Raw genomic sequence first — 24789 nt, 5'->3', positions numbered from 1 at the left:
TCAAAATTTGCCACCTGTGTGCTCTGGAAGGCAATAAAGCAGAGAAGTCAGCCGATCACTCTAAGAGCAAGAATTGACCGAATTTGTTAATAAGCGGCATAGTTTTGGAAAGCACTTGGGTTCATGTGATGACCAGGGCTGACATCAGCAGCAGGCCTGCGAGCTGCCTTTGTGCCCAGACTTGGTTTGCTCCCCGCCCACCTCCTTTCTGAGGTTTTCACATTTATAAACTGGAGATTGTAATCTGCCTTCTAAACGCCCACATGGCTCAGGCAGATGGCAAAAGGAAACATTTTGTAGCTACTGTATTTTTTCTTCCCACCAGAACTGTTAGCAAACTGGCAATTCCAATCAGGGGCTAATCTACCAAGAAAGCTTTGTGAGTGAGTTAATAAACACATGTCTGACTTTTGTCTTATTATGACAGTAAGAGAAGTCATTTCTTACTATCTCACTATGCACATACTTGCTCAGGTACAAGAAGAGCTGCTTGACCGAGTCCTCTATAGGCAATATAACTCCAGCTTAGAGAAATGACAGTGGGTTGCTGCTACCAGACACGACAAATCCACGGGGATTATGCAGCTGTACTCACCATCACCTCTCCCAGCATGTTCTTCATTACTGCTGAAGGTACATGCAGGAAATGAGTGTGTAATAGCATATAACACCCCTCCCCCAAGTCACCCAGGAAAGCTGGTGACACTGAAGTGCCATTACTAGAAAGGAGGGTTTATTTACTGAAGCAGAAAGAGGATATGGCATCTAGGGTGGGCTTGAGCAAAAAACTTCAGAGCTCCACATCCCTGAGCACACCACCTAACCCAGATTTCTGACGATAATCACAACAATATATCTTAATACCCTAATTATGCTGCTTCTACTTATCTTGACATTCAGACTCGGGAATAAAAGAAGATGTATTATATGTAAACCAATTATGGGGAACAGAGGAATTTAACAAGATAGCAACGTATGCCATGTGATCGTCCAATTATAAGCTTTTCTTAATTACTATGAGCTAAACAGGAGCTATCACAGATTTAAAAGCAGTCCTAAATCCTGGATATGAATTTTTTAAAAGCACAATGGAGGGAAGATCAAGCTTTCTTTCTCTGGAAGGGTTTGGGTGGGTGGGGGCGGGTGGGGTGGTGTGCACAGCTCACCATAACAAAGGAAAGAAAGTCCTCTCAAAGAGCTGAGAGGTCCTGCCAGGCAGGAGCTTGGTGCAAAGGCACGTAGCCAGGGTGCCAGACCGCATCCCCCCAGCACTCTGCAGGGGAAGGGCAGCTGGGTCAGTGGAAACCATGCATGCTTCAGATCTCATGCTCATGGCAGGACGCCAGAGCACCAACAGGTCAGGATGGCAAGCCCAGATCTCAGCTCTAAGTCAGCCCACAGTTATGTGGACGAAAGGTAACAATACTCTTGAAAATGTGGAACAGCAAATCAGCTTCATGACTCGTGCTTACACAACTAATATTACCCATAATGATAGCCCCCACTCGCTCAGCAACATCTGTGTTCCAGGCACCGTTTTAAGGAAGTTAAATAGATTATTTAATCCCTACAGGCATTTTCATTATCCTTACTGACATGCAGAGAAACACAGACACGGTGAGTAGACATATCCTGCTCAGGGTCCCACATTCAAGGGGAGGAACCAGGAAACAAAGGCAGGCACTCCAACTGCAGAGGCCAGTCTTCCCGCTCTGGGCTGCATGGTTGGCCCTGACTAGAGTCCAGCAGGGTTGGAAAGGCAATCCGCATTCTGTATCCTCCCTGCTACCCCCCTGGCACTCACACCACGCTCTCAGCTCGAGCCCGAATCTGGCAACCATGCACTCATATTTCTATTTATACATTGAGTATATGTACACTGACATATATTTCGCCCCTTGAATAGGTTTTGTTCCCCTATCTTTAACACAAGCAGACAAGACAAGCTACTTGCCTGTTATCTGAGACTTACGTGTATTGGCGAGGCGGGGTCAGGCTGAACACTCTAGAACACAAATCACAAGTGTCTGTGTCATCATCTTGTGATTTCAAGGATACCTTAGTGATGGTAAGAATCAGATGTGGTCTTGCCTTTAACAGGGAGTACTGGCAGCTGGCCATGACGAGGCAGAAGAGGAGCACCCACACGTCTTTGCAGAAGCCTTGGTTCAATGTCAGAAAGCCGAGGAGCGAGACCAGCACAATGAGTAAAACTGCCAGCACGTTCTCCTTGACATCTTCAGTTCTGCATAAAATAAACAAATAAAAACAAAGGAAATAAAAGGTAAGCATAATACCCAAACGTCTCTGAAACCACTGACAGCGATAGCAGAGTAGTTGCCTTTATACTTGGGAACAAAATGGTCTTTTCTTTTCTTTTCTTTTCTTTTCTTTTCTTTTCTTTTCTTTTTTCTTTCTTTCTTTCTTTCTTCTTTCTTTCTTTCTTTCTTTTTCTTCTTTCTTTCTTTCCCTCTGTATTTTATAAGCAAAATCCATATTTTAACCCATTTCCTGTCATTGAAATAAATGAAATATAATTCCATTGAGTCTCCTTGATCCCTAAACTGGGTCTCCTGGGGGAAAACAGTTAATTACTCTGTGCACAACATAAAATGCCTTTAAGACAAAGAGCTGCACTGGTTCCTTTAAATGGGGGGAGGAGGTGCATTAACACCTAGCTAAAGCAGGAAATCCCTTCCAGATACAAGGTCTAAGGCCAGAATTTCCTTCCCAGGTTCAGGAGCCAGGAGAGCTCCCACCAGAGAGCTCCAGCTAACAAGCAGAGGGTCTGACTGAGGTGTGTCATGACCACAGTCTCACTGGGTGGTGTTCTGTTTTGTGGGACCCAGAGTAAGAAGTGTGAGATGCGGAGGTGGGCTCACCCAGAAGGGGGTGCTATTGCTGTGTGTGAAGGAAGACAAGATAAGGGTGCTTGAGGATGCTGAGACAAGGGGATGAAGGCTGGATCTTGTAGACTAAGTAGGATCAGGAGGCAATGAGGACAGGAGAGGTTGCTAGATGGGAGCAGGTGGATGGGTCAAAGTGCTCAGATGGCCTGGCAAAACATTTGGGGATGATCAGTGGCTGGGATTATGACTTCAGAGGTGAAAGACTTCTATGGGAGGACAACATGCAGGACATAGTGATGGGAGGAAGAGGCAGAAATGGAGTAAGGGAGCATGGTGTGGACCACATGGTCAGGAGTGTAGAAGGGTCATTCCCAAGAATTCTGAGCACATATTTTGCCTCACCAGTTTTCTTATGTACATATAGGTCCCTTCATTACATTATTTTTATAAAGGCATAACTAACTACTTCAACTGGCAAGTAGGCACTTGTGAGCGTTTTTTAAAAAAATGAATAGACTTTATTTTTTAAGAGCAGTTTCAGATTCACAGCAAAATTAAGGGAAAAAGAAGGGTTCCCTCATAGTCCCTCCTTGCAAACGCACGCGTGTGTGCAAGCACACGCATGTGTGCACACACACACACACACACAATTCTGTCCCACCATCAATATCCCCCACCAAAGTGATACATTCATTATAATCAGCCAACCAACAGTGACACATCATTATCATTATTTCATTCTTGCTGCCATACATTCTATGGGTTTAGACAAACATGGTGAAATGTACCCACTATTACGGTAGCATGCAGAGTATTTTTACTGCCCTAAAAATCCTCTGTTCCTGTTCACCCCTGCCTTCCCCCGACTTCTGGCAACCACAAAACTTTTTACTGTCTCCACAGATTTTTCTTTTCCAGAATTTCAGATAATTGGAATCACACAGCAGGTAGCCTTTTCTGGTCAGTTTCTTTCACTTAGTAATATGCATTTAAGGTTCCTTTGTGTCTTTATTTATTTATTCATGAGAGACACAGGGAGAGAGGCAGAGACATAGGCAGGGGGAGAAGCAGGCTCCCTGTAGGGAGCCTGATGTGGGAATTGATCCCAGGACCCCAGGATCATGACCTGAGCTGCAGGCAGATGCTCAACTGCTGAGCCACTCAGGCATCCCCCTGTGTGTCTTTATATGGTTTGATAGCTCTTTTCTTTTTATCACTGAATAGTATTTTACTATACGGATGTACCATGGTTTAGCCATTCATCTATTAAAGTACATCTTAATAGTTTCTAAGTTTTGACAACTATGAATAAAGCTTCTATAAACATTCATGTGCAGGTTTTTGTGTTAACCTAAGTTTTCCATTCATTTGCACCAAGGAGCATGCTGGCTGAATCATATGGTAAAAATACGTTTGGTTTTGTAAGAAACCACTGAGTTATCTTCGGCTTTATCATTTTGCATTCCCATGAATGGGAGTTCCTTTCCCACGCTTGGTGGTCAGTGTTTGGATTTGGCCATTCTTATACGTGTGTAATATATCTCACTGATGTTTTCCTTTGCAATTCCTCAATGATGATGTGGAGTATCATTACATATGCTTTTTTGCCTTCTGTATACCTTCATTGGTGAGGTATCTGTTCATATCTTTTGCCTATTTTTTTAATCAGACAATTGAGATGTAGAGAATCAAGATGCATAGAAATGTGAAGAACTCAGATACTATGATGTTCAAGCTGAAGTTAAAAAAAAAACTTCTGGGGGGAATCAAACTATATTTGGTAAAAAGGAAAATTTATGGGTTTTTGTTTGTTTGTTTTCCACTGTGTACTTTTTATAGAGCTAAATATATTTTGTTAGTTCAGGTCCATAAAATTCTTTATGTATTTTTTAGTGTGCTCATAACATTTTGATGTATACTTAAAAAAATCTAAAGGCTTAGGAACTTTAAAAAAAACAAAATTTTTTTTTAAACAAAATTTTCAATTAAATTAACAGACTTTTTTTCTTATTAGGGGGAAATAACATTCCTGAAAAATATTTTCCCCAGATTCTCCTCCAGCAGAACTCCATTCCTCTGCCCCAGGCCCCCATCATTCCACTCCCACAGCTTCTCATGCATCTCTATGTAAACACCAGGTTAAAAAGTTTACTCACTGGGCAAGGAGTGCTGTGGTTAGGCTGTACTGTAGAAAGATTTATCTGGCAGAGGTTGACAAGATGCACTAGAGGGGAAATAGCAGAGCAACGATAAACAACACTCCAGGGGAGAAGTAATTAGGGTCTGGAAGAGTGTCCTGGCTGGGAAACTGGGAAGGCAATGTGACTTTGAGATACAATACAGACCAGAGCGGGAAGGACTTGAATGGATTGTGTACAATGAAGGGCTGAGTGAAGAAATAAAGATGATTTCAAGATGTCAGTCTGGGGAAGAAAGGATCATGGCAGAATCAATGGCAGAGGTTGGAAAGAGAGTTGTTTGCAAAGGGAAGTTGACTCATTTGTTCATGTAAGACTGCTCCGCACTATAGATATCTGGAATAATACCTCAGTGAACAAAACTTCTGGAGCTTTCTTTCCAGTGGGCAGTGGCATAAAATAAGTAATATGCACAAAAATTTAAGTATATTATGTAGCATTTGGAGTTGATTAGCACAATCAAAAAATAAATAGAACAAAGTAAGAATTACAAGCATATGGATAGGGAACTGTTGTAATTTTAAGCAGAAGGTCAGGCTAAGCCCCACCGAGAAGGGCCATTTCTCAAGCGTGCAGCACCCGGGGACTCCAGCATGAAGAGGTCGGGAGGCAGAGGTTACCTGCAAAGGTGACTATGTTATGAAGGAGTAGCCTGCAAGACACAATGAAAACCAAGAAAGGGCTGAGTCCTGGAATCCAGGAGAGGAAAGCACACCAAAGAGGAGAATTGACTCTGTCAAAGGCTGTGTATGGGTCTAGCAAAATGATGGCTGAACGGTTAGGTCAACGGTGACCTTGACAAGGGCAGACTTGGAGTCGGGAGTGAACGGAACCGGTTGATGGGAGAAGAGAGGCGGCCAGCAAGTGCAGGCAGCTCTTCCCAGAGTTCTGCTGCAACAGAGCACACAGAAACTGGACAGAGCAGCTGGCAGGAGAGCAGGTCAAGAGGACCTTTCCAGATGGGAGAGATGAGAGCGCATTCTCAAGATGATGACGATGGCAACGAGATCATTTGAGGAGCATGAATGCTTTTCTTGCATTGTCACATGGCTAGCTCCTTCTCTGTTTCTATCTCCGTTGGTATGCTTCACCTCAGAAAATGCTTCTGCAACCACCTGCTGTTCTGACATCAGTGTCATTTCTCCCCCAATTTCCTCTAACTCAGGCCTTCATGTGTGTCTTCATGGCACCTATTCCAGTCTGCTATCTCAGCTTACCTTGTGCGGTAGAATGCCAGTTTGGTGAGGGTAGGCACCCTGCCTGCTCCCACCCTTGCTCTATGTATTCAGTGCCCAGTGCAGAGCCTCACATGGACCAGGTGCTTGGCAGGAGGCTTTTTAATTTGTTAAATGAGTGAACAAATGAATGAAATGACACCCTGATGGGCAGCTTTTTATTTTAGATGCCAACCTGGAAAATTAGATAAATGAAAATAAAACCTACGTATTATGCAAGATGGGGTAATAGCAGAATAAAAAATAAGAGAAAGTAAAAGAGCGGTGCCAGGGTGGCTCAGTTGGTTAAGCATCCAAGTCTTGGTTTCAGCTCAGGTCATGATCTCAGGGTTGTGGGATCCAGCACACACCCCTGCCCCCTGCCTAGGTCTGGCTCTGTGCTCTGCAGGGAGTCTGCTTGAGAGTCTCTCCCTGTCCCTGTCCCTCTGTCCCTCCCCCTACATGCTCGCTCACTCTCTCTGCCTCTCTCTCTCTCTCTCTCTCTCTCAAATGAATAAATAGATCTTTATTTTAAAAAGAGAGAGAGAGAGAATAAAGGAGAATAAGGACAAAAAGTATGTGAGTAGAATGAATGCCAAACTGAAAGCGAACATGAAAGGCTGTAATCATAGGAACCTTGAAGGTGCGATCAGAGAAGGAAATATTTTCAAGGAAGATCAATCTGTTTTCCAGAGTAAAGTTGAAAATTATCAAGCAGAAGTCCTTAAGCTATGGGAGTTTATTGCAAAGATCAATTTCAGTGCTTGTAATTCACCAGTTTCTTCTACTTCCTGCCCAACCTGTACTGTTTGTTTTTTATTATGCATACTTTTTCTTTATGAACTTTAACTTGGCAATTCAAGTTCTTTAATCCATGTAGGACCTTAAATATAATGTCCTCCCAATGAATATCAAAGGCAATTTATTCATGCCTTTTGAAATTTTACTATCAGAGTAAAAACTATAATTTATTGTGTAAATTCCTGCTTCTTAAACAGACCTTCCAGATCACTGCTGTCCTAAGAAGGCAAGCTAGTGAGAGATGTGCCCTACATCTTACTCAAGGCCCACTGAAATGCAGACTTCTCACTCCTGGAATCTGTATTTTTACAAAGCTACCAGGTGATTCTGATCCACAGTCCTGTTTGGGGAAAACACTCTCCCTGCAAAGGTCCCAAGCTGCCAGGTTTTTCTAGATTAGTGTTTGGGTCTCCTTTGTCCTTGTTGTCAGCTCGGGGATCATGCTGTCTTATCTCCCCTCTTAACTGACTCTGATCTGGAAAACCAGATCCCCATGTGTGCAAATAGATGCGAAAGTAGGCTTATATGGGCTCTGAAAATGGGGCGATTTCTCCTATGAGTGAAGGGCCTACATCTTAATGTCTGGGTTTGACAACATCCACTTTGGCTATCCTAATTTCTTTTTTTTTTAAATTTCATTTTATTTTTATTTATTTCTCTTCTTTCTGGGTTCTGGGCCACATTCCAGGCCATAATAATGATAATAGCAAGTATTATTTAAAAGACACTTGCTATAGCTAACTTGATTCAGTCCTTCCTGAATATAGATTATCCCGATTTAATAGACAGGAAATTGAAGCACAGGGAGGTTTCACAGCCATCTTTAGATCACAGCACTAGTAAATGGTGGGCCCTGGATCTGATCCCCAGAGGCTCCCACATCAGCTGAGGAGCCCAAGGGTCAGGGCATAGTGCTATGTCTACACATCCCTGAACATTGCCTTCAAACTCAGTGTCGCAGTGTGACCTGCAACAGAAGTGATTAAAACTATAAAAACATAAACTTTTAAAAACCTCAATAATCTTCATCGTTGTCCTTTCTTAGACCTTAATTAGATTTTCAGTAATTTATTGTCACTGAGTGGATTGAAATAACACCTAGAAAATCGACAGAAATATTTGTCTCTAATATGAAGGGTTAACATCAGGTTGTCCAATATTCCTTTTTAACAGAAAATAAAATTAATATAAAAAAACCCTGCATCATCTAACAGAATGTATTATCTTGGACTATTTCAGTAACACTTGAAACGTTCATCTTGTGTGTATGCCCCTGGGGTGACATAGTGTTGTTAGAAAAGCCATTGTAACTCCATTCCTTGACTTGTGGGTCCTGGAATTTACTGTCGTAATTTTGCATGACTATAGTTTCTTAGTATGTAATCACACCATTTAAAACATTACTATAACAAGTAGTCACGGAGGGACTAACTACAGCAAGTCAGGGAATCAGCCTTCCCACTGCCCCCACTGGCTGGCATTTAACTGTGAAACTCTGCATTTGCTGATGACAGCGTCAGTAACAGCATCTTGAATTTTCAAATCAACACTCCCATCAGAACTGCATGGCCCCTGGAGATCAAAATCCTGTCCTTTGTACATCGTGAGATCAGAGGGTGGAGGTAGAAATGGGAAGACCCTGACCCGGCCCCCATCTCCATTGCGCCTTAACTCACTAGAGCTCCTCCCTGCTCCCTCCCCATCCACTGATGACATCTCCAACCCCACATTTCATCTTGAGGAACAATGGAAAGAAGAGGGGTGAAAGAGTCAAAGGGTTTAAAAGGAAAGATGAACATTCCAAGTATATTGCTTCACTTGCCCTCCTCTTCCCCGGCCCACATCCAGTTAGTTGGTCAAGCCTGTGCTATCCATGGAACCTCAAGCCTTCTTAAAAAAAAAAAAAGTGGCAAGCCAGGAGTAGACCAATGCATAACACTGTCCCCAGAGCTAACCTTACATCTAAACCATGTTCCCCAATTCTCATATCTCCCACTGTCTTCAGTTGTCAGGATCTCACTGCTTCACCTTTGAGTTTGCAGCACAAAAGGTATACATCTTGAAAACATTCCAGAGAACCTGAGCAAGTGGCAATTTCTTTTTACAAGCATGCGAGTGCACTCTTCTGCCCCCATTGTATCTTTTATCTGGACACTTGCATGTTCAGCAGCTTACCGATCAAGTAACGCCAACAAAGTAAGTCGATCGTACCAGACTTTAATCCACTTGCCAGGGAAAATGATAAACTTGTAAAACTGCTCTCGGTTAAATTTTCCTTGTGTTGAAGAACATGATGAGTCTTCCAGATCCTGACTCAGATGCTTTCAGATACCAAAAGAAACAAGAGAGAAAGGGTTTTATACTGACATGTTATTGTCATAAATATACCTCATAATAACAAAAGTACAAAAAGCAGATGTTCAAATTCTGAAATGTAAACCAACATATTTCATAAAAATGGGTACCCTAAGAGAAAGATAATGATCAACAAAGAGTCTTTCTTACCAACACTCTTCAATTCCATTATAAAGTACCACTAAATTTATGCTGCTCCCATCAAAGCACTGCTGTTAATTAAGGGCAAGAAACTGCCATGAAAATAATTCTCTAAAAGATCAGAATTCAACAAAAGACTTGAAATGGCTTAATTTTTGAAAGGTATGTTATTTAAAGTAATGTCGAAATATTTAAATTTTACTAAGAGTAAAAAGACTTTCATTGTCAATTTTGTCAGTCATTGGTAAGGCCTGATATAAGAAATACTGAGATCTCTGTAGAAAAAAGTCTAAACCAATAAAACAGAAACAAACAGGGGAAAATTTAATTCTAGGTTTAAAATGTTTTAGCCCCAAATTCATCTCTGGATGGCGCTAATCTCGTGGAGAAGAATTGAATTTTGAAAAAAAAAAGTCTTGATTGATTTGCCTAACATACTTAATGAGTAACTCCTAGGAGCCTGGCACAAGGTCAGGAATAGGAATATAAGGAAGAAGATGGCGGACACAGTCCATGCACGGCATCCTATTGCCTGTAAGAAAACACCCCTTAGACATCTATCTATTGTCGGGCAGACTCAAAACCAGACATCCAGGCCAAGCACCGCACATACAAAACAAGAGCTGGACTCTACACCAGAAAAGCAGAGGGGATGCAGAACTTGATGAGCTGAAGCTGAAGGATCCGCAGGACTGAAAAGATGGAGAAAAACTTATGAGGGCAAAACTCAAAATTTATTTCCTCTGACACCTGACACCATCTCTAAAATATAAGTAGTTAAAACAGCCTGTTATGATGGCATTTCCATTAGAGACAAATAGAGATTAAATATCAGTTGATAGTTATTTCATTTATTTTTTATCAATGAGGAATAAGATGTTCCATATTGCTAAATTTCTCAGAAAACTAAAGCTTACACTCTTTGAATCTAATGAATTTAATATTGACCTCTGTCCTAACCATCTTCAAAAAATACGTGGTTTTCCCTTTTTGTGCTATTAAATAGAACCTATAGGGCAACCTGAACACCTTCTCACTGTCAAGCTCCTGTGCATCAGTGCTCATCCTGCCCAAGACTCTGGAGTATTCTTTTCTACATTGAATAACACTAGGTACCATGCTTTTTAAAAATACATGTTTTTATTAAATATGGAGTCAATGCAAATATACGGCTTTTAAATGTATATAATATATACATATATACACATATATATTGGATGTGTGTCTATCACCCAGTTATAAGAAAAGGAGCATTTACTTCAGCATAGAAATTCCCAGTGGGCCACTCCTTGGTCCCATCCTCTTCCAACACTGTCCTGAATTTTGTGCTTATCATTCCCTCTCTTCTTTTCTGTTTTACTATGCTTACATCCACAAGTTCTATACATTTAGCTTTACGTTTTTGAAGCTTTGTAGATAAGAAATCATAGCATATGTATCCTTTTGCAACTTACCTTTTCCTTTTTTCCCTCCATTCCACATTATCTTCCTGAGACTAATCGTGCTGTTTTACAGCTGTAGCATCCATTTTGACAGTAGAATACGGATATGCCACAATTTGCTTACCCATTTTACTTTCGGATATTGGATATTTAGGGTCTTTTTTTTTTATTTTTTTTACTATTACGCTGCTATGGACATTTTTGGAAATGTCTCCTGGTACATATGTGCAAGGATTCTTTAGAACACAGACCTAACATACACTTAGAAATGGAATTGCTAAGAATGCAAATGTTCAACTGTACCACATGTTCAACTTTCCTAGGAAACAAATGGACTTTCCCAGAAAACGTACAAATCTATCACACATGCAATTACTGGGTATGGGAAGGTTCAATTCACTAGAAAACATTTTGGAAAAATAAGATTTCTAAACTGATTCTATCAATTTATACTGCCACCAACATCAGGTAAATGTCATGTTGCTTGACATACTCACCAACATGTGACAGTGTCAGGTAATTTTTAACTTTGCCTAATCAGATGTATAAAATATTGCAATTTTATTCTAATTTGCATTTCCCTCATTATTAATGAAGTTAAGCATCTTTGTCCACTTTTAGTTTTCTTCATGAAATCATTTATCCTTTTCTCTGTTGGGTTGCTTGTCTTTCACTAGTTATATGTGTCTATGTGTGCATGTGTGTGTATCTATAAATATATGTACATATATGATCAAGACCTTTATTAATGATAGATGTTACAGATATTTTCCCAGTTTATTGTTTGTCTTTTCACTTTCCTTAAGGTGTTATTGATAAATAGATGTTAATTTAAGTGAAATATAGTTTGTCCATTTTTTCCCAAAAAGTTTTGTGCTCTCTGTGCCTTATTTACCAAATCCCTTCCTACCCCAGACTTCTACGGCTAATTGATTATATCATCTTACTTAAAACTATATGCTTTTGACTTTCACATTTACTTTATTAGACTACTGGGGATTTTTGTTCATGAACTAAGGGTCCATTTTCTTTCCCATAAAGAAAACTATTGCTCCAGTGCCATTTATTGAAATGTTCACCCTTTCCTCATCAATTTGCCAGGACATGAATGCTTATATCTGAGGGTTATCTTAGACTTTAAATTTTAAATTGTTTTTGCTATGCCAGTCTTACCTTGTCTCCTCTGGAACTCTGACAAGAAGTACAATAGTCCTTCTGGCCCAGACCTCCATGCTTCTTAACCTTCTTTCCTCTTTTCCTCTCTATCTCTCCGTGCTACAGCTAAATAATTTGTTCAAATCTGTCTCTACTCTTATGTGTCAAATCTCCTGTTAAATCCCTTGAAGTTTTATTTTTATTATTCTATTGCTCATTTCTAGTATCTGGTGCTTTTTCAGATCTGCTTGCTCATTACATGGCCTTCTGCTCCTTACTTAGAGTTTCAACCTCTCCTTTTATCTCTTTATACACATTAGACATAGTTAATCCATATTCTGAATCTAATTATTACCATTTCTAAATCCATTAAGAGTCTGTTTCTGCTTTCTGTTGACTTTGCTGGCTCTTATTCATGGCAGCATGTTTTCTGTTATATTTTATAACTTTTCACTTTATCATATTTTCCTTGGGTCTTTATTAGTGTGAATTCTTTGACAGCAATATTGAAGCTCTGTTCTTCTGGATTAAAATTTACCTTTGTTTCTGCTAAGCACTAGAATGCAATACCAACCCAGCACCATTTTTAAATAAATTCTTTTTGTAAGGTGCTTGGATCACCCATGTGATCCAGGGTGAAGAAGGGCTGCAAATCCACACTGAGGTTTGAGGGGGGTAGTTTTCTACATGATCCCCTTAGTGGGGATGGTGCTGAAAGGGAGTGGTTAGTTAATCGTAAAAGGAGTATGCGGCTTCCTGGAGTCCAGATTAAGTAGAGAGGCTCCCATTAGACTTCCCACACTGTGCTGTCTGCCATTCTCTTTGCACAGAGACCATTAAAAACAAAGCCCCTCATATGCACTCCAATGTTTATAGCAGCAATGTCCACAATAGCCAAACTGTGGAAAGAGCTGAGATGTCCACTGACATGAATGGATGAAGAGTATGTGATATATACATATATATATATATATATATATATATATATATATATATATATATATGAATATTACTCAGCTATCAAAAAGAATGAAATCTTGCTATTTGCAATGATGTTGATTGAACTAGAGGGTCTTATGCTAAGAGAAATAAGTCAGTCAGAAAAGACAAATATCACATGATTTCACTCATACGTGGAATTTAAGAAACAGATGAATATAGGGAAAGGGAAGGAAAAATAAAATAAGATGAAAACACAGAGGTAGACAAGCCGTAAGAGACTCTTAATTCTAGAAAACAAACTAAGGGTCGCTGGAGGGGAGGAGGCTGGGGGGATGGGGTAACTGGGTGACTGGCATTAAGGAGGGCACGTGATGTGATGAGCACTGGGTGCTGTATGCAACTAATGAATCACTAAATTCTACCCCTGAAATTAACAATAGACTATATATTAATTAAGTTGAACTTTTAAAAAAAAAGACAAATCCCTCTTCTTCCTCCCTTGCTGCTGGCCATTGCTTTTTTACTTCTTGCTACTATTGAGACTTCCCAAGATGCCCCAGCCCCCTGTAGATCTTCTATTTCTAACCTGTAATCTTGTTTGCAATTGTGGTTAAAAAAGAAACACAGAATTTACCATCTTCATCATTTTTAAGAGTACAGTTCAGTACTACTATCTATATTGTTGTACAACAGACCTCTAGAACTTCTTCATCTTCCCAAACTAAAACTCTGTCTCCATTAAATACGAACTCTCCATTCTGCCCTCAGCCCCTCGTAAACACCTTTCTACTTTCTGTCTCTGTTTTTGACTACTCTAGGTACCTCACATAAGTGGAATCATAGAGTATTTGTCTTTTTGTGATTGGCTTATTTCATTTAGCATAATAGCCTTAAGGTTCATCCATGTTGTAGCATGTGTCAGACTTCCTTCCTTTTAAGGGCTGAATATTCCATTGTAAGGATGTACTACATTTGTTTATTCATTCATCTGTCTATGGATACTTGGGTTGCTTCCAGCCCTTGGCTATTGCAAATAATGGTGTTATGAACATGGGCATATAGGTATTTGTTTGAGTCCCAGCTTTAGATTCTTTTGAATATATACCCAGAAGTGGAAGTGCTAGATCATTCTAATCTGTACTTTTATTTTTTTGCTTTGGCCCTGTATTTTTCCAAAAAGGATTTAAAATAGGCTCTAATTTCCTGTAGGCTAACACACAGAAGACACAGGAGACTGGGAAGAAGGGCCAAGACCAAAAAAAGGATAAGGACAGTACAGAAGAGCAGCCATGGAGGTGGTGCTGTCTTTTAAAGGTCGCACACATTTCTCTTTGACTTATAAAGCAGAAGGTTATACTCAGGCAGGGTTTTTTTCTTAATTCAGTGAAAGTCACTGGTGTCAAAATGCCTGACTTGCATAAGGGCAGCACACCTGCTTCACTGGAGACCAGGGAAGAGTTCTCCAAGGAAGCACATTTTACCACCTCTTTGTTCCCAGATGCTAATCCACTGACTCAGCTATGGAACCTGAAGTTATTATTCAGATTATAAAATATTAATGCAAAAGGCATTTCAAGGGACAGTTGATCCATCATGAAGGCAGCATACAGGATGGCCATATACAGGATGGATTGGCTGTATTATTACAGGGAAGTTGAAATTGGAAGTGCTGCTTGTGTCCAGGATTCTATTCTGACGTGAAAGAGAACATAGTGGAAATGGTGTTGTGTCAGCAAGAAGAGCATCTTCCGTTAATGCCAAAGAATTTGTGGTCTATAGTAAACCTCCCCCCACTAAAGGGATCTTTTTTCCTTTATGTTCCATGGTTAGGCCAGTAAAAAAGATGCACACAGGGCTACTACAGTTTACTAATTCGTGATGTGGGAATTCATGAGGATGCATAAAGAGGTCAAGGGTAAGCAGCAGCAAAGATGACAGTATTCTTCTGAATTATATGAAAAATAAGGTCCCTCAGTTGAGGTTTAATAGTCTACCCTTTGCTGTTAGGGAAAGTCAGTATAAAAACAAAATCACATGTAGATGACATCTACATCGCTGGTAAAAGTTATTAAAAATTCTGGTAAACTGTGCTATTTATTGCTCCTTAAATAAAAATCCTAGTTTTAAAAAAAATCTCAGAATTTAATGCAAAGAAAAAAATGATTGACTTCTGTATCAGTTTTCCTGGGCTTCCACAACAAAGTACCACAGAGTGGGTGGCTAAAACAACAGAAATATATTAAGGGCTGGAAGTCTGATCAAGGATTGGCTTCTGCTGAGGCCTTTCTCCTCTGCTTGTCAACGACCATCTTCTCTGCATCCTCCCATGGTCTTTCCCTTGTGTGTGTCTGCATCCTGATCCCCTCTTCTTAGAAGGATACCAGCCATATTGGATTAGGTCTAACCCTAATGTCCTCTTTTTAACTTAATTACCTCCTTAAAGATCCTCTCTCCAAATACAGCCAAATTCTGAGGTACAAATCAGCCCATAACTTAACTTCCTTTATGTGAAAATAAGGTTCATGGAACTTCATTTTTTTTTTTGCCTTAGACACCAAGGAACCTCAGAGCTAAATGTTTCAGTGGGTTATAGCAATTATTCATAGCCTGTTTTCTGGTACAAATTTCAAATTCATTTTTTCTCACCAGTTCAATCATTCATTTATTCTCTCATCCAACAAATATTTATTGTAGAGATTATCTAAGCCAGATGCTGTAAGTTCTATATGCTGAGAATTCAAAGAATAATAAGAGTTTTTAGCTTAAAGGGGCTTGACAACTCCCAGGGTATAGACAAGCAAACCAACCATGAGCGTACATCATGACACACATACACAAGTATAGACATATCAATGCCTATATATGTAGAAAAAGAGACAGAAGTGAGCCTTAGGAGTGTGCACGACAGCTAAGGCTGGAGAAAGTAGTGAATAAGGGTCTCAGGCAGAGCTCCTGGAAAGAATCAGCAATGATAGGGCTGGCTGGGATAGGTCTCACAATGGAGACTGAGTCTCTGGCCAAAACACTATTTCTGTCTCTGATTCATTAATTAAGCCTTACTGAAGAATTACCATGTCACATTACCCAGTAGGCCAGGCTCACAAATTTTATTCTACTATTTCAAAAAAGAGATTAGCAAAAATAGGGTGGCAGGGTGTAAGTTGAACACAAGTCCTTTTGCAGAAACAAGATAAATGCATTGCTCACACTCCCCAGATGGATCTATATTTACAGCATAATATTCAAGACTCTCTTCATGAATCTGAATTATCAGTAACAACTTAAATGATGATTAGCATATTTGGCTTAAGAAGATAGGCAAATATACATATATATTTATATCTATATCTATGTGTGTGTATATATATATATATATATATAGAGAGAGAGAGAGAGAGAGAGAGAACATTTCAGAAATATTTTTTGGTAATATTAAAGGCAATATTAAAATATTTAAGAATGTAAAGGTTCATCCCTCTCCCCCAAGCTACCTGAAAAGTTCTACCATTCAAAATAATGGTACTTTCAAGAGTTCAAAATAACTAAGAACAATTTGGGGGTGCCTGGGTGGCTCAGTTGGTTAAACATCCAACTCTTGATTTTAGCTCAGGTCATGATCTCAGGGTTAGGAGTTGAGGCCCGTTTTGGGCCCTTCACTGCATGTGGAGCCTGTTTAAAGATTCTCTCTCTCTCCCTCTTCCCCTCCACACCCCCACTCACACATTCTCTCTCTCTTCAAAAAAAAAAAAATTGATGATGTTAGTCATTGCCATTGATTATATGGCATAATTTTGCCATATACATCTCTAATCCTCAAAACCTTACAAGAACTCCTCTGCGGAGGTTCTATTATCCCCATTTAAAATGTGAGAAACTGAGTCTCTGAGAGGTCAGGTCACTTCTCCCTGAGGTCCTACTCTAGGAAAAGGACTGTGGGATGCTGAAGCCTCATTTCTTTCTGCAGTGTCACTTAGGGGAACCAGGAGAATCCACAGCTCAGACAGTGCTCACTGATCAGGCAAAAGCCACCTGTACAGCAAAACGCTTCAAGACGCAATTCCTATGAGTCCAATAATGATGACACAAATTAAGGACACAAATTTAGAAAGGAAACCATCTGAAAATGGACACTGATAAAAAATAATTAGGTCAGGCAATAATGAAGATCAAATAATGTTATTTAAAAGAATCCTCAAAGTCAGATTTAAAAGCTAAAATATAAAGGAGGGCCTGTTATATGGAGGGGAGTAAGTGACCAGGTCTACAGAACCCTCAACATCACAACAGACATGGGTGGATTTAAGTTGCAGGCCTCCTGTGAAGGGCAGAAGTGTCTTGAACATTCCTGAAGGGAGAGGTAGAGGCGAGAAGAGGATACAGTATAGGCACTAGGTCTCTGAGGCACCACACGCTCTTCCTTGCTCGTCCTAAGATCTGTCAAACCCGGTAGTGGGAAGGTGGAGTTGAAAGGGACTCTGTTTGGTGTCAGAAATGGGCTCATGAGACATCAAACAGGAAGCTCCTAAGGAGGAGGTGAGGAGAAATGGATATCCCAGTAGTGACGAAAGGACAAAGTGAAAAGAGTGCTGGGCTGGGAGGGGTCAAGCCAATGCCCCAAAAACCAGGACCTTCTGCACTGGCTTCCTTAGATGGAAAATCAAAGGGAAAATAATACCTAACCTCCAAGATTCTCTATAAAGATAATGTGATACCAAATATGAGATGTGATGAGACACCTAATGTGTGCCCTGCACATAACTAGTGTTCCCAATATGCTAATGGAATGCTGGTTAAATCTGGATATGACCAAGACTTTGTAGGATAAAAAACATAAAGCATACATGGGATACTATTATAACGGTGGCTCTATTTAGCAGCCAAAATTCCTGTTTTGAACAATTTTGCAAAAGAAAAAAAAAGGAGTTTGCAAAATTCCAAAAATCATAACAAATCTTACATTTAAAAAAAAGCTCTGAACATGATAAATGAAAAGTATGCAAATATTCATTTTTTAAGTCAAAATGCACTTTCCAATAAATAAATACATAAGATGATCAGTTATTATGTTAAGGTATCATAATTGATAGCTCATCTGTTTCATCTGCTAGTAAATGTCAATATTTTATATACAGAATTGTTTATAAAACATTATATACAGCACTTCATGCAAATCAGAGGTCCAGGAATATGTTTTTACCTTTTAAAAATGTTTTAAATTTAAAAATAGCGATTTATGAACACATCATAATGGGGGAAAAATACAAATGATATATAGGGTAAAAGAAGAAAGCTTCCATTTGCATTAATCCTATAATGATAGTAAATTGTGATGGAAATGCTACCTCTACGTTAACCTAGAGTGACCGTCAGCCAGACCCAGTGCTGTGCACATCTTTGCAATACTCATTGATTGGTTTAGGACCAATGAACCACCAGCTTCCATGCCACCCCTGGTGATGATAATGATGATAATGCCACTCCTGTAGACTTATATAAAGCCTCAGTTACAGAGTACTTTCACATACAATCCTATCTAATTTTTAATGTGGGGCAGGGTGAATAGGTTTGAAGCCAGATCCAGGTGAAGGTAATCAGAAGCAGAAAATGCTAGACTCCCAAGGATCCAACACTTTCAGTGGACTGGGTGGGCCTGCCTCTCAACCAGTAGTGTGATAAAGTTGTTTTAAGGTGATTACTCAAATATTTATTTTTATTATTTTTTTCAAATACTTATATAACATAGTGGTAATGTAAAATTTTAAGGTCATGATTATGCATTGATAGGTTATACCTGATGACCTTAGAGGTACATAATGGATAAACTGAGGCACAGAGAAGTCTCAGTTTATGACACGGATGCGTGGGATGCTGTGACCGCTAATGCTCAATGCCCCTCAGTGCTAATCTGGAGGGCAGAGGGCAGATTCCACCAACACTACGTGTGCCCCCAGCTCTGTCCTCGTTGTGCTCAGGCACTAAGCTCTGCAGCCATGGGGATAATGCAGAACCTCTTCCACTATCTGCCTCCTATAAAAGCAAGCTGACCAGCCCCACTGAGAACTCCTCCTGCAGGACTACTTCATTCATTTGTACCAGGACAGAATTTCAAGGTCTTTTCTCTGGTGTGGGCCCACCTCCTGGGCACCACTGGAGCCTGTAGGATATGGTCCCTTGTTGCAATGTGAGGAGTTTGCACATGGTGGGTGGCAGGGGGATACTCAGTCCACTCGAAGCATTCATGCAGCCATGAAGGACAGAAGAGGGAGGATGGAGAAAAAGGAGAGTCACTAAACAGTCTTGTCTTCAGAGCCCTATTTCCTGCTACTTTTTGTTGGACTTGTCTAAGAACCACTGTTCATGCCACCACTGCAATGCCTCCACACTCCAGGACTATGAGCATACCTGCTTTCCTGTCTCATCACCGGGCTTCATCCAGGCAGTTTACCTGCCTTGCATCAGCTCATCCTCCACATCTCAGTTGAGCTGTCACCTTGCCAAGGAAGCCTCCCTGACCTCCTGCGTCCCAACCTCAGGCTTCCTGTGTCCCACAGCGCCTGAGCCCATCCAGACCATAACCTACATCACATATAGCTGAATCAGTTGACCAGCAGTTAAACTGCTTGGAGACAGGAGCTGAGTCTTTTTGCCACTGTACACCTGATGGCGCATAACCCTTCACTAAATACATTTGGGATAATGAGCAGGAAACTAACTTCATTTGTATTTGGTGGCCAAAACCTAATTGGTGATATCAATTAAATCTGGAAAGCCAAGCAGTAGAAGTAAAGAATTGTTTCTGGTATGAGACCTTTGTAAATATTTCTTCAGTGTCTAAATATGAGCCTGCACAGCAATCTTCATTCTCCCATTTCCACACCTACATGGAGCAAAGCTTTAAAGTTTTTAAACTTTACTTAAAATTTTGAAAGTTAAAAAGACTGAAGTTTTCAGTGAATTTGATTAAATAATTAACAATGCTAAATATGAATTGTTTTTTATACAGTCATATATGCCACTTAGAGAACTTTAAATATAAAGAATATAAAGAATTTTTCATGCAATATTTAGTTACTTCCAAGTTTCTGCTCTACCTGGGCTGTTTTTTAGATATCAAGCCTGTGAGTTTGTGTCTCTGATAAATCCAAAGTTCCTAGGTTCCCTGTGGCTCCACCAATCATGGAATCAATAATATTCACATCTTCCCAAACTATGTAGATATTTTTCTGTGACTTTCCTCTCCATACTGACAGGCAGGGAAGGGCTGCAGGGAGCTGGAGCTTCCCCAGGCCTGTGACAGGGAAGTTTCTCAGAGAAAACCCGCATTTCCCAGGCCCCCATCAACCCACATACTTCATCTTGGGGTGAGAGCTAGTACTGGTGACTGAGGTAGGGCTGGGCACAGGGCACAGTGAGCTGAGGTTCAGTCCCACTGGAGCACGTGAAGGTACAGGAAAGACCAGGAAACCAAAGAGAGTGCTGGGAAGGAGGAAGCCATAGAATCTGAGATCCTCAGAGCCAGTTGGGAGACCCCAGTAGTACACCCTAACTGGGCAGGGCAGCTATTTCCCTGTAGGTGCCATCAACACACCCCATGATCAGGATGGGGCCAGGCATCTGAGCCATGGCCAGAGGGGCCTTCCACGTCCACCTGCCTCCTTGCTACTAGGAAATTCCTTCTAGACTACAGAAGCCCTGGAAGGGAGCAGTGGGAGGGGAGACTGGTACATGGACGGGGAAAAAAATGCCCTAAAGACTGAGTTTTTGAATTAGCTGGATGCTTGCTCCCACAGCAGCTCCTTCAAACCTGGAAAGGCTGACTCCACTCGCTTGGCATTTCTCAGACCTCTCTACCCAGTCAGTAGGAGTAAGGACTCCAGAGCAATGTGTAGTCAGTTACAAGGTAACAGGACCTTTTCTTCACACATCTGACCAACTTCAACCCACTGTGTCATCAGGCATCTTGTAGAAAAATGTAGTTAATAAATCATAAAAACAAATACAAAACTGCATTTTTTTTTTTGTAAGTGAGGTTGTCTAGAAGAAATCACAACATTGCCTGACGGAAGATAAATACAACAATGGAGAAACTTTACACTAACTTGACAGCACCCCTCTGCCTACACCAACTGAAGCCACCTTCCTCCAAAGTCTATCCCAGGTGTCCTCTCTTCTAAGGAGCCTTCTCCAGCTTCTTTGTCTGAAATGCCCCACTTTACCCTGTAGATCTAGGTTCCTATCTGGCGGTAAGTCTTATCTCCCGTGTGATCTTTTGCTCTGAATTCTTTGCTCTGCCTCTCCCACAGTCATGCTCATAAAGGTGTAGTGAATAAGTGAATGAACATTAGTAAGTTATCTCTTAGTAAAATAATGGGAGCCTTCATCTTTTAAGTCCCTTGATGATAATGTCATTTGCTCCAAGAATAAAGTCTCTCTTCAAGTCGAGATTCTTTTTAAGAATCTGAGTGTTTAACATATAAGGCCATCATAAATTAATAAAAATTCAGATCTTTTCCAACCTTGGTGAGAAAAAAAGGCAACCTAACCAAGTAAGCCCTTGTGGGGTCTGTGCATCCTGGAAACCAAGATCAATGTACATGAATTTCTACTGTGGTTGGAAGAGCAATTAAGACAATGGCAATCCTGTTAGTAGCAATGAAGGATACTTGCTATCTAAATGGCATTTTTTTCCCACGTTCATAGGCTACCATGCAGTGATATATCCACAACCTAGGAATGTAAACTTCAGGATAAGACCTGATTTATTCTGTTAGGTAATGTGACCACAAAGCAGGTTTCAAGATCCAGGCTTCTGGAACATTCACAGTGATGCTGGAACGTACCCGTGGGGTTTCTGATTGGGTCCTCCGAGCCACCATTAGTAACAGCTGCTGTTGAAGTGCACTGACTGCTGGGTCTCCAGAAGAAGGATCCTGACTCTCAGAAGTGGTGGTACTGGAGGAGCTGATCTGTATCTCTCTGAGGAGAGACAAAAGAAACCCCTGGTTACATGGAAGTATGGAAGTTGTCTGTTCATTACATGCGAACACAAGGAAACCAGGGATCCCTGATGCAGGTAGTGGCTAAGTCTTTATGACTGTTACAACCTTATGTATGCAGTTAAGGGATGGAATTTTGTAATTTGCAATACTATCCTCATGCAGAAGGGCAATTATCCTGCTCACATTCAAGTTACTCAGGCAGTCCAGAGTTGGTGTGCATGGGGGTAGGTAGATAGATGCCTGGTGTCCTAGAGATGAAGACCTTAATTTTGCACATAGTTAATGGATGGGTAGGTGGAAGCAATAGTTTCTAGCTTCATATTTTGTGAAAACAATAAATAGTGGTCTGGACAATTCCAGAGACAGCAATTGGAAGAAACTATCTACCATCTCTGCTGCCCCCCCAGCCCCCAACTCGCTCCGCATCCCCTCCTCGCCCCCACCCCCATCCAAAGCCAAGAAAGTACACACACAAGGTGCAAGAAATGCCTCAGGTAATTGGAAAAGAGGCCATTATTAAATTAGTTGTAATCTATATTTATATAGTTTTATTGTCTTTAATCACGCATAGGTTGACAGGACGTAAATTAATAAAACTCTTCCAGAAATCTCAAGCCTGGCATCTTTCCTTTGGCTCAGAAGCAAAAACTAGGACACATTTCTCCATCTGCTTTTCTAGCAGGGTGCCAACAACCTTGAGGGGGCAATACCGACTACCTACCCTACAGTCATTTCTAATAGAATTCTTGCTGACATAACTCTAATTTTATTCAGTCATCCAGGACTATGGCTTTAGAAAAGACTAGGAGCCTCCCTAGTCCCGGGGGGTCAATCCTAGTCATTTTATACCATAACTCTAATCCTATAGACCCTGTGCCAGTGCCTGGTTTTGGGAAAGGAGAACATATCCTAAGAGGCCACTGTGGAGCAAAGGGGAGATGGCTGAGGACATTAGGGAGCTCATGTACAAGTTTTTCTGTTTCTTAAAAGGTAACAAAAGTAAGACACTGTCTTACTCCTGGCCTTTAGATGCTGTGTGAGTTAAAAACATCAGAGCTGGGGCAGCCACATTGTCACCATGAGAAACAAGGCTGAGGAGAGCACAGCTGAGAGAAGAAAAGAAACTCATTTCCTGGGACGCTTGGGTGGCTCAGCGGTTGAACGCCTGCCTTCAGCCCAGGGTGTGATCCTGGAGTCCCGGGATCGAGTCTCACATCCGGCTCCCGGCATGGAGCCTGCTTCTCCCTCTGCCTATGTCTCTGTCTTTCTCTCTGTAGCTCTCATGAATAAATAAATAAATTCTAAAAAAAAAAAAAAAAAAAAAAAAAAAACAAGAAAAAGAAACTCATTTCCTGATGACAACATTGAGTGTCTGAATTAACCAACCTTGCACTGATTATATTTTTGGACTTCCTGACTACTAACCCGCTGTGATTTTGGGGTCTTATAGAACTTGCAGCTCAAACTGCCTCAAGAATGCAGATGCTACACTAATGTAATGCCTTTCTGATTTCTAGCCTCATATTTAATTATAAAGTCTCTGACAGGTTTTTGGATCTTTCTTTTTCCTTACCCTCTACTACTGTATTCACCAACATGTAAATACTTATTTCATTGGAACAGTGTTTAAAATAGTTCCACTGTACACACACACACACACACACACAGATGTGTGTGTGTGCATGCATACATATTCCTGTACATTTTTCAGACATAATTCATGACTACTTGATGGTACACTTATGTCTCTGTAAAGAACCATTCAAGAAATATCATATGGTAAAATCAGGATTTAAGAAGCAAATCAAGAAGTGCATGGAGTTTGCAAACTTAAAAGTCCCATCCTTCCATTATTTGGATGACTGTTCACAAACAATGCTTTTGTTTCCTGCCTGTTGTAGTAGTGCAACATCTTTTGTTAACAGAGGAAAAAAACTGTTAAATTTATAAAGGCAATGCTCATTCAAATTTTTTTGCTTTGTATAGAAACCACTGCATACTATAATTCTTTTGTTCAGTAGCGAAATAAAATAGGGTTGTAAGTGCCTTGCTTGTACAAATTCAGGAGAATCTAAATCTTAGCAAATGCCAGAACTTCACTAAAACCAAAAGATTAATGTGACATTGCCATCGATAATGTAAATGATGACTATAAATAGGCAGGAATGGGATAGAAATGTGTGCTTCTGTGCGAAAACCCAGAAAGCGAATAGCACCCTCTATTGCCAGCTGAAATAAACTAAGACCTGGCTTTTGTATAAGGTCTAACAGACAGGTGTTAGAGCAAGCCTCCCCCTGCTGGTACTTCCTGCCAGGAAATATGATACAAAAGAAGTGTTAATACACCTCAGCTTAATATCTGCATGTTACTTAGCATGTCTCTGATAGTAAAGTAATAATAACAATAAATAACTTTAGTTTCTTAATTGAAGCCATTTTAAAAGCCCATGTAAAAATCTAGGGTTTGGTTTTCTTTTTAAAATCTTTTGGATAAGTTCTAGAATTAAACAGAACAAGGCTTGAATTATTGCTCTGCGGATTACTATCTGTGTCTATAAGCATTTGTTGTCCTACCTCAACTCTCACCTGTAAAACAGGGAAGATACCTCCTGTGTAGAGGTTGTGAGAATTAAATCAGACTAGTATTAAACCATCAAATGGTATCTCCCATATAGTAGACACTTAATAGCCAC

The 24789-nt window shown here is 40.4% G+C and overlaps 1 protein-coding gene and 1 long non-coding RNA gene across 3 annotated transcripts in view; one reads left to right on the top strand and one right to left on the bottom strand.

The window, feature by feature from the left end:
* Nucleotides 1-24789, bottom strand: part of PCNX2 (pecanex 2) — a 288682-nt gene that overhangs the window by 202182 nt on the left and 61711 nt on the right. For both annotated transcript variants that reach the window (XM_077894480.1, XM_077894481.1), the window contains exons 9-12: nt 21938-22073; nt 9238-9383; nt 2092-2245; nt 1973-2005 (exon numbers count right to left, since the gene is read on the bottom strand). In XM_077894480.1, the coding sequence (XP_077750606.1) occupies nt 1973-2005; nt 2092-2245; nt 9238-9383; nt 21938-22073 (469 nt within the window). The remainder of the gene's footprint in view (nt 1-1972; nt 2006-2091; nt 2246-9237; nt 9384-21937; nt 22074-24789) is intronic.
* Nucleotides 1468-23411, top strand: LOC144312132 (uncharacterized). The gene is made up of 3 exons (XR_013377570.1): nt 1468-1617; nt 2101-2284; nt 23126-23411. It is a non-coding gene; the product is annotated as an uncharacterized LOC144312132 (long non-coding RNA).

This window comes from Canis aureus, chromosome 4 (assembly GCF_053574225.1).
Source record: "Canis aureus isolate CA01 chromosome 4, VMU_Caureus_v.1.0, whole genome shotgun sequence".
In the NCBI taxonomy this organism is placed as follows: Eukaryota; Metazoa; Chordata; class Mammalia; order Carnivora; family Canidae; genus Canis; species Canis aureus.
This window is presented reverse-complemented; position numbering and strand designations above follow the sequence as displayed.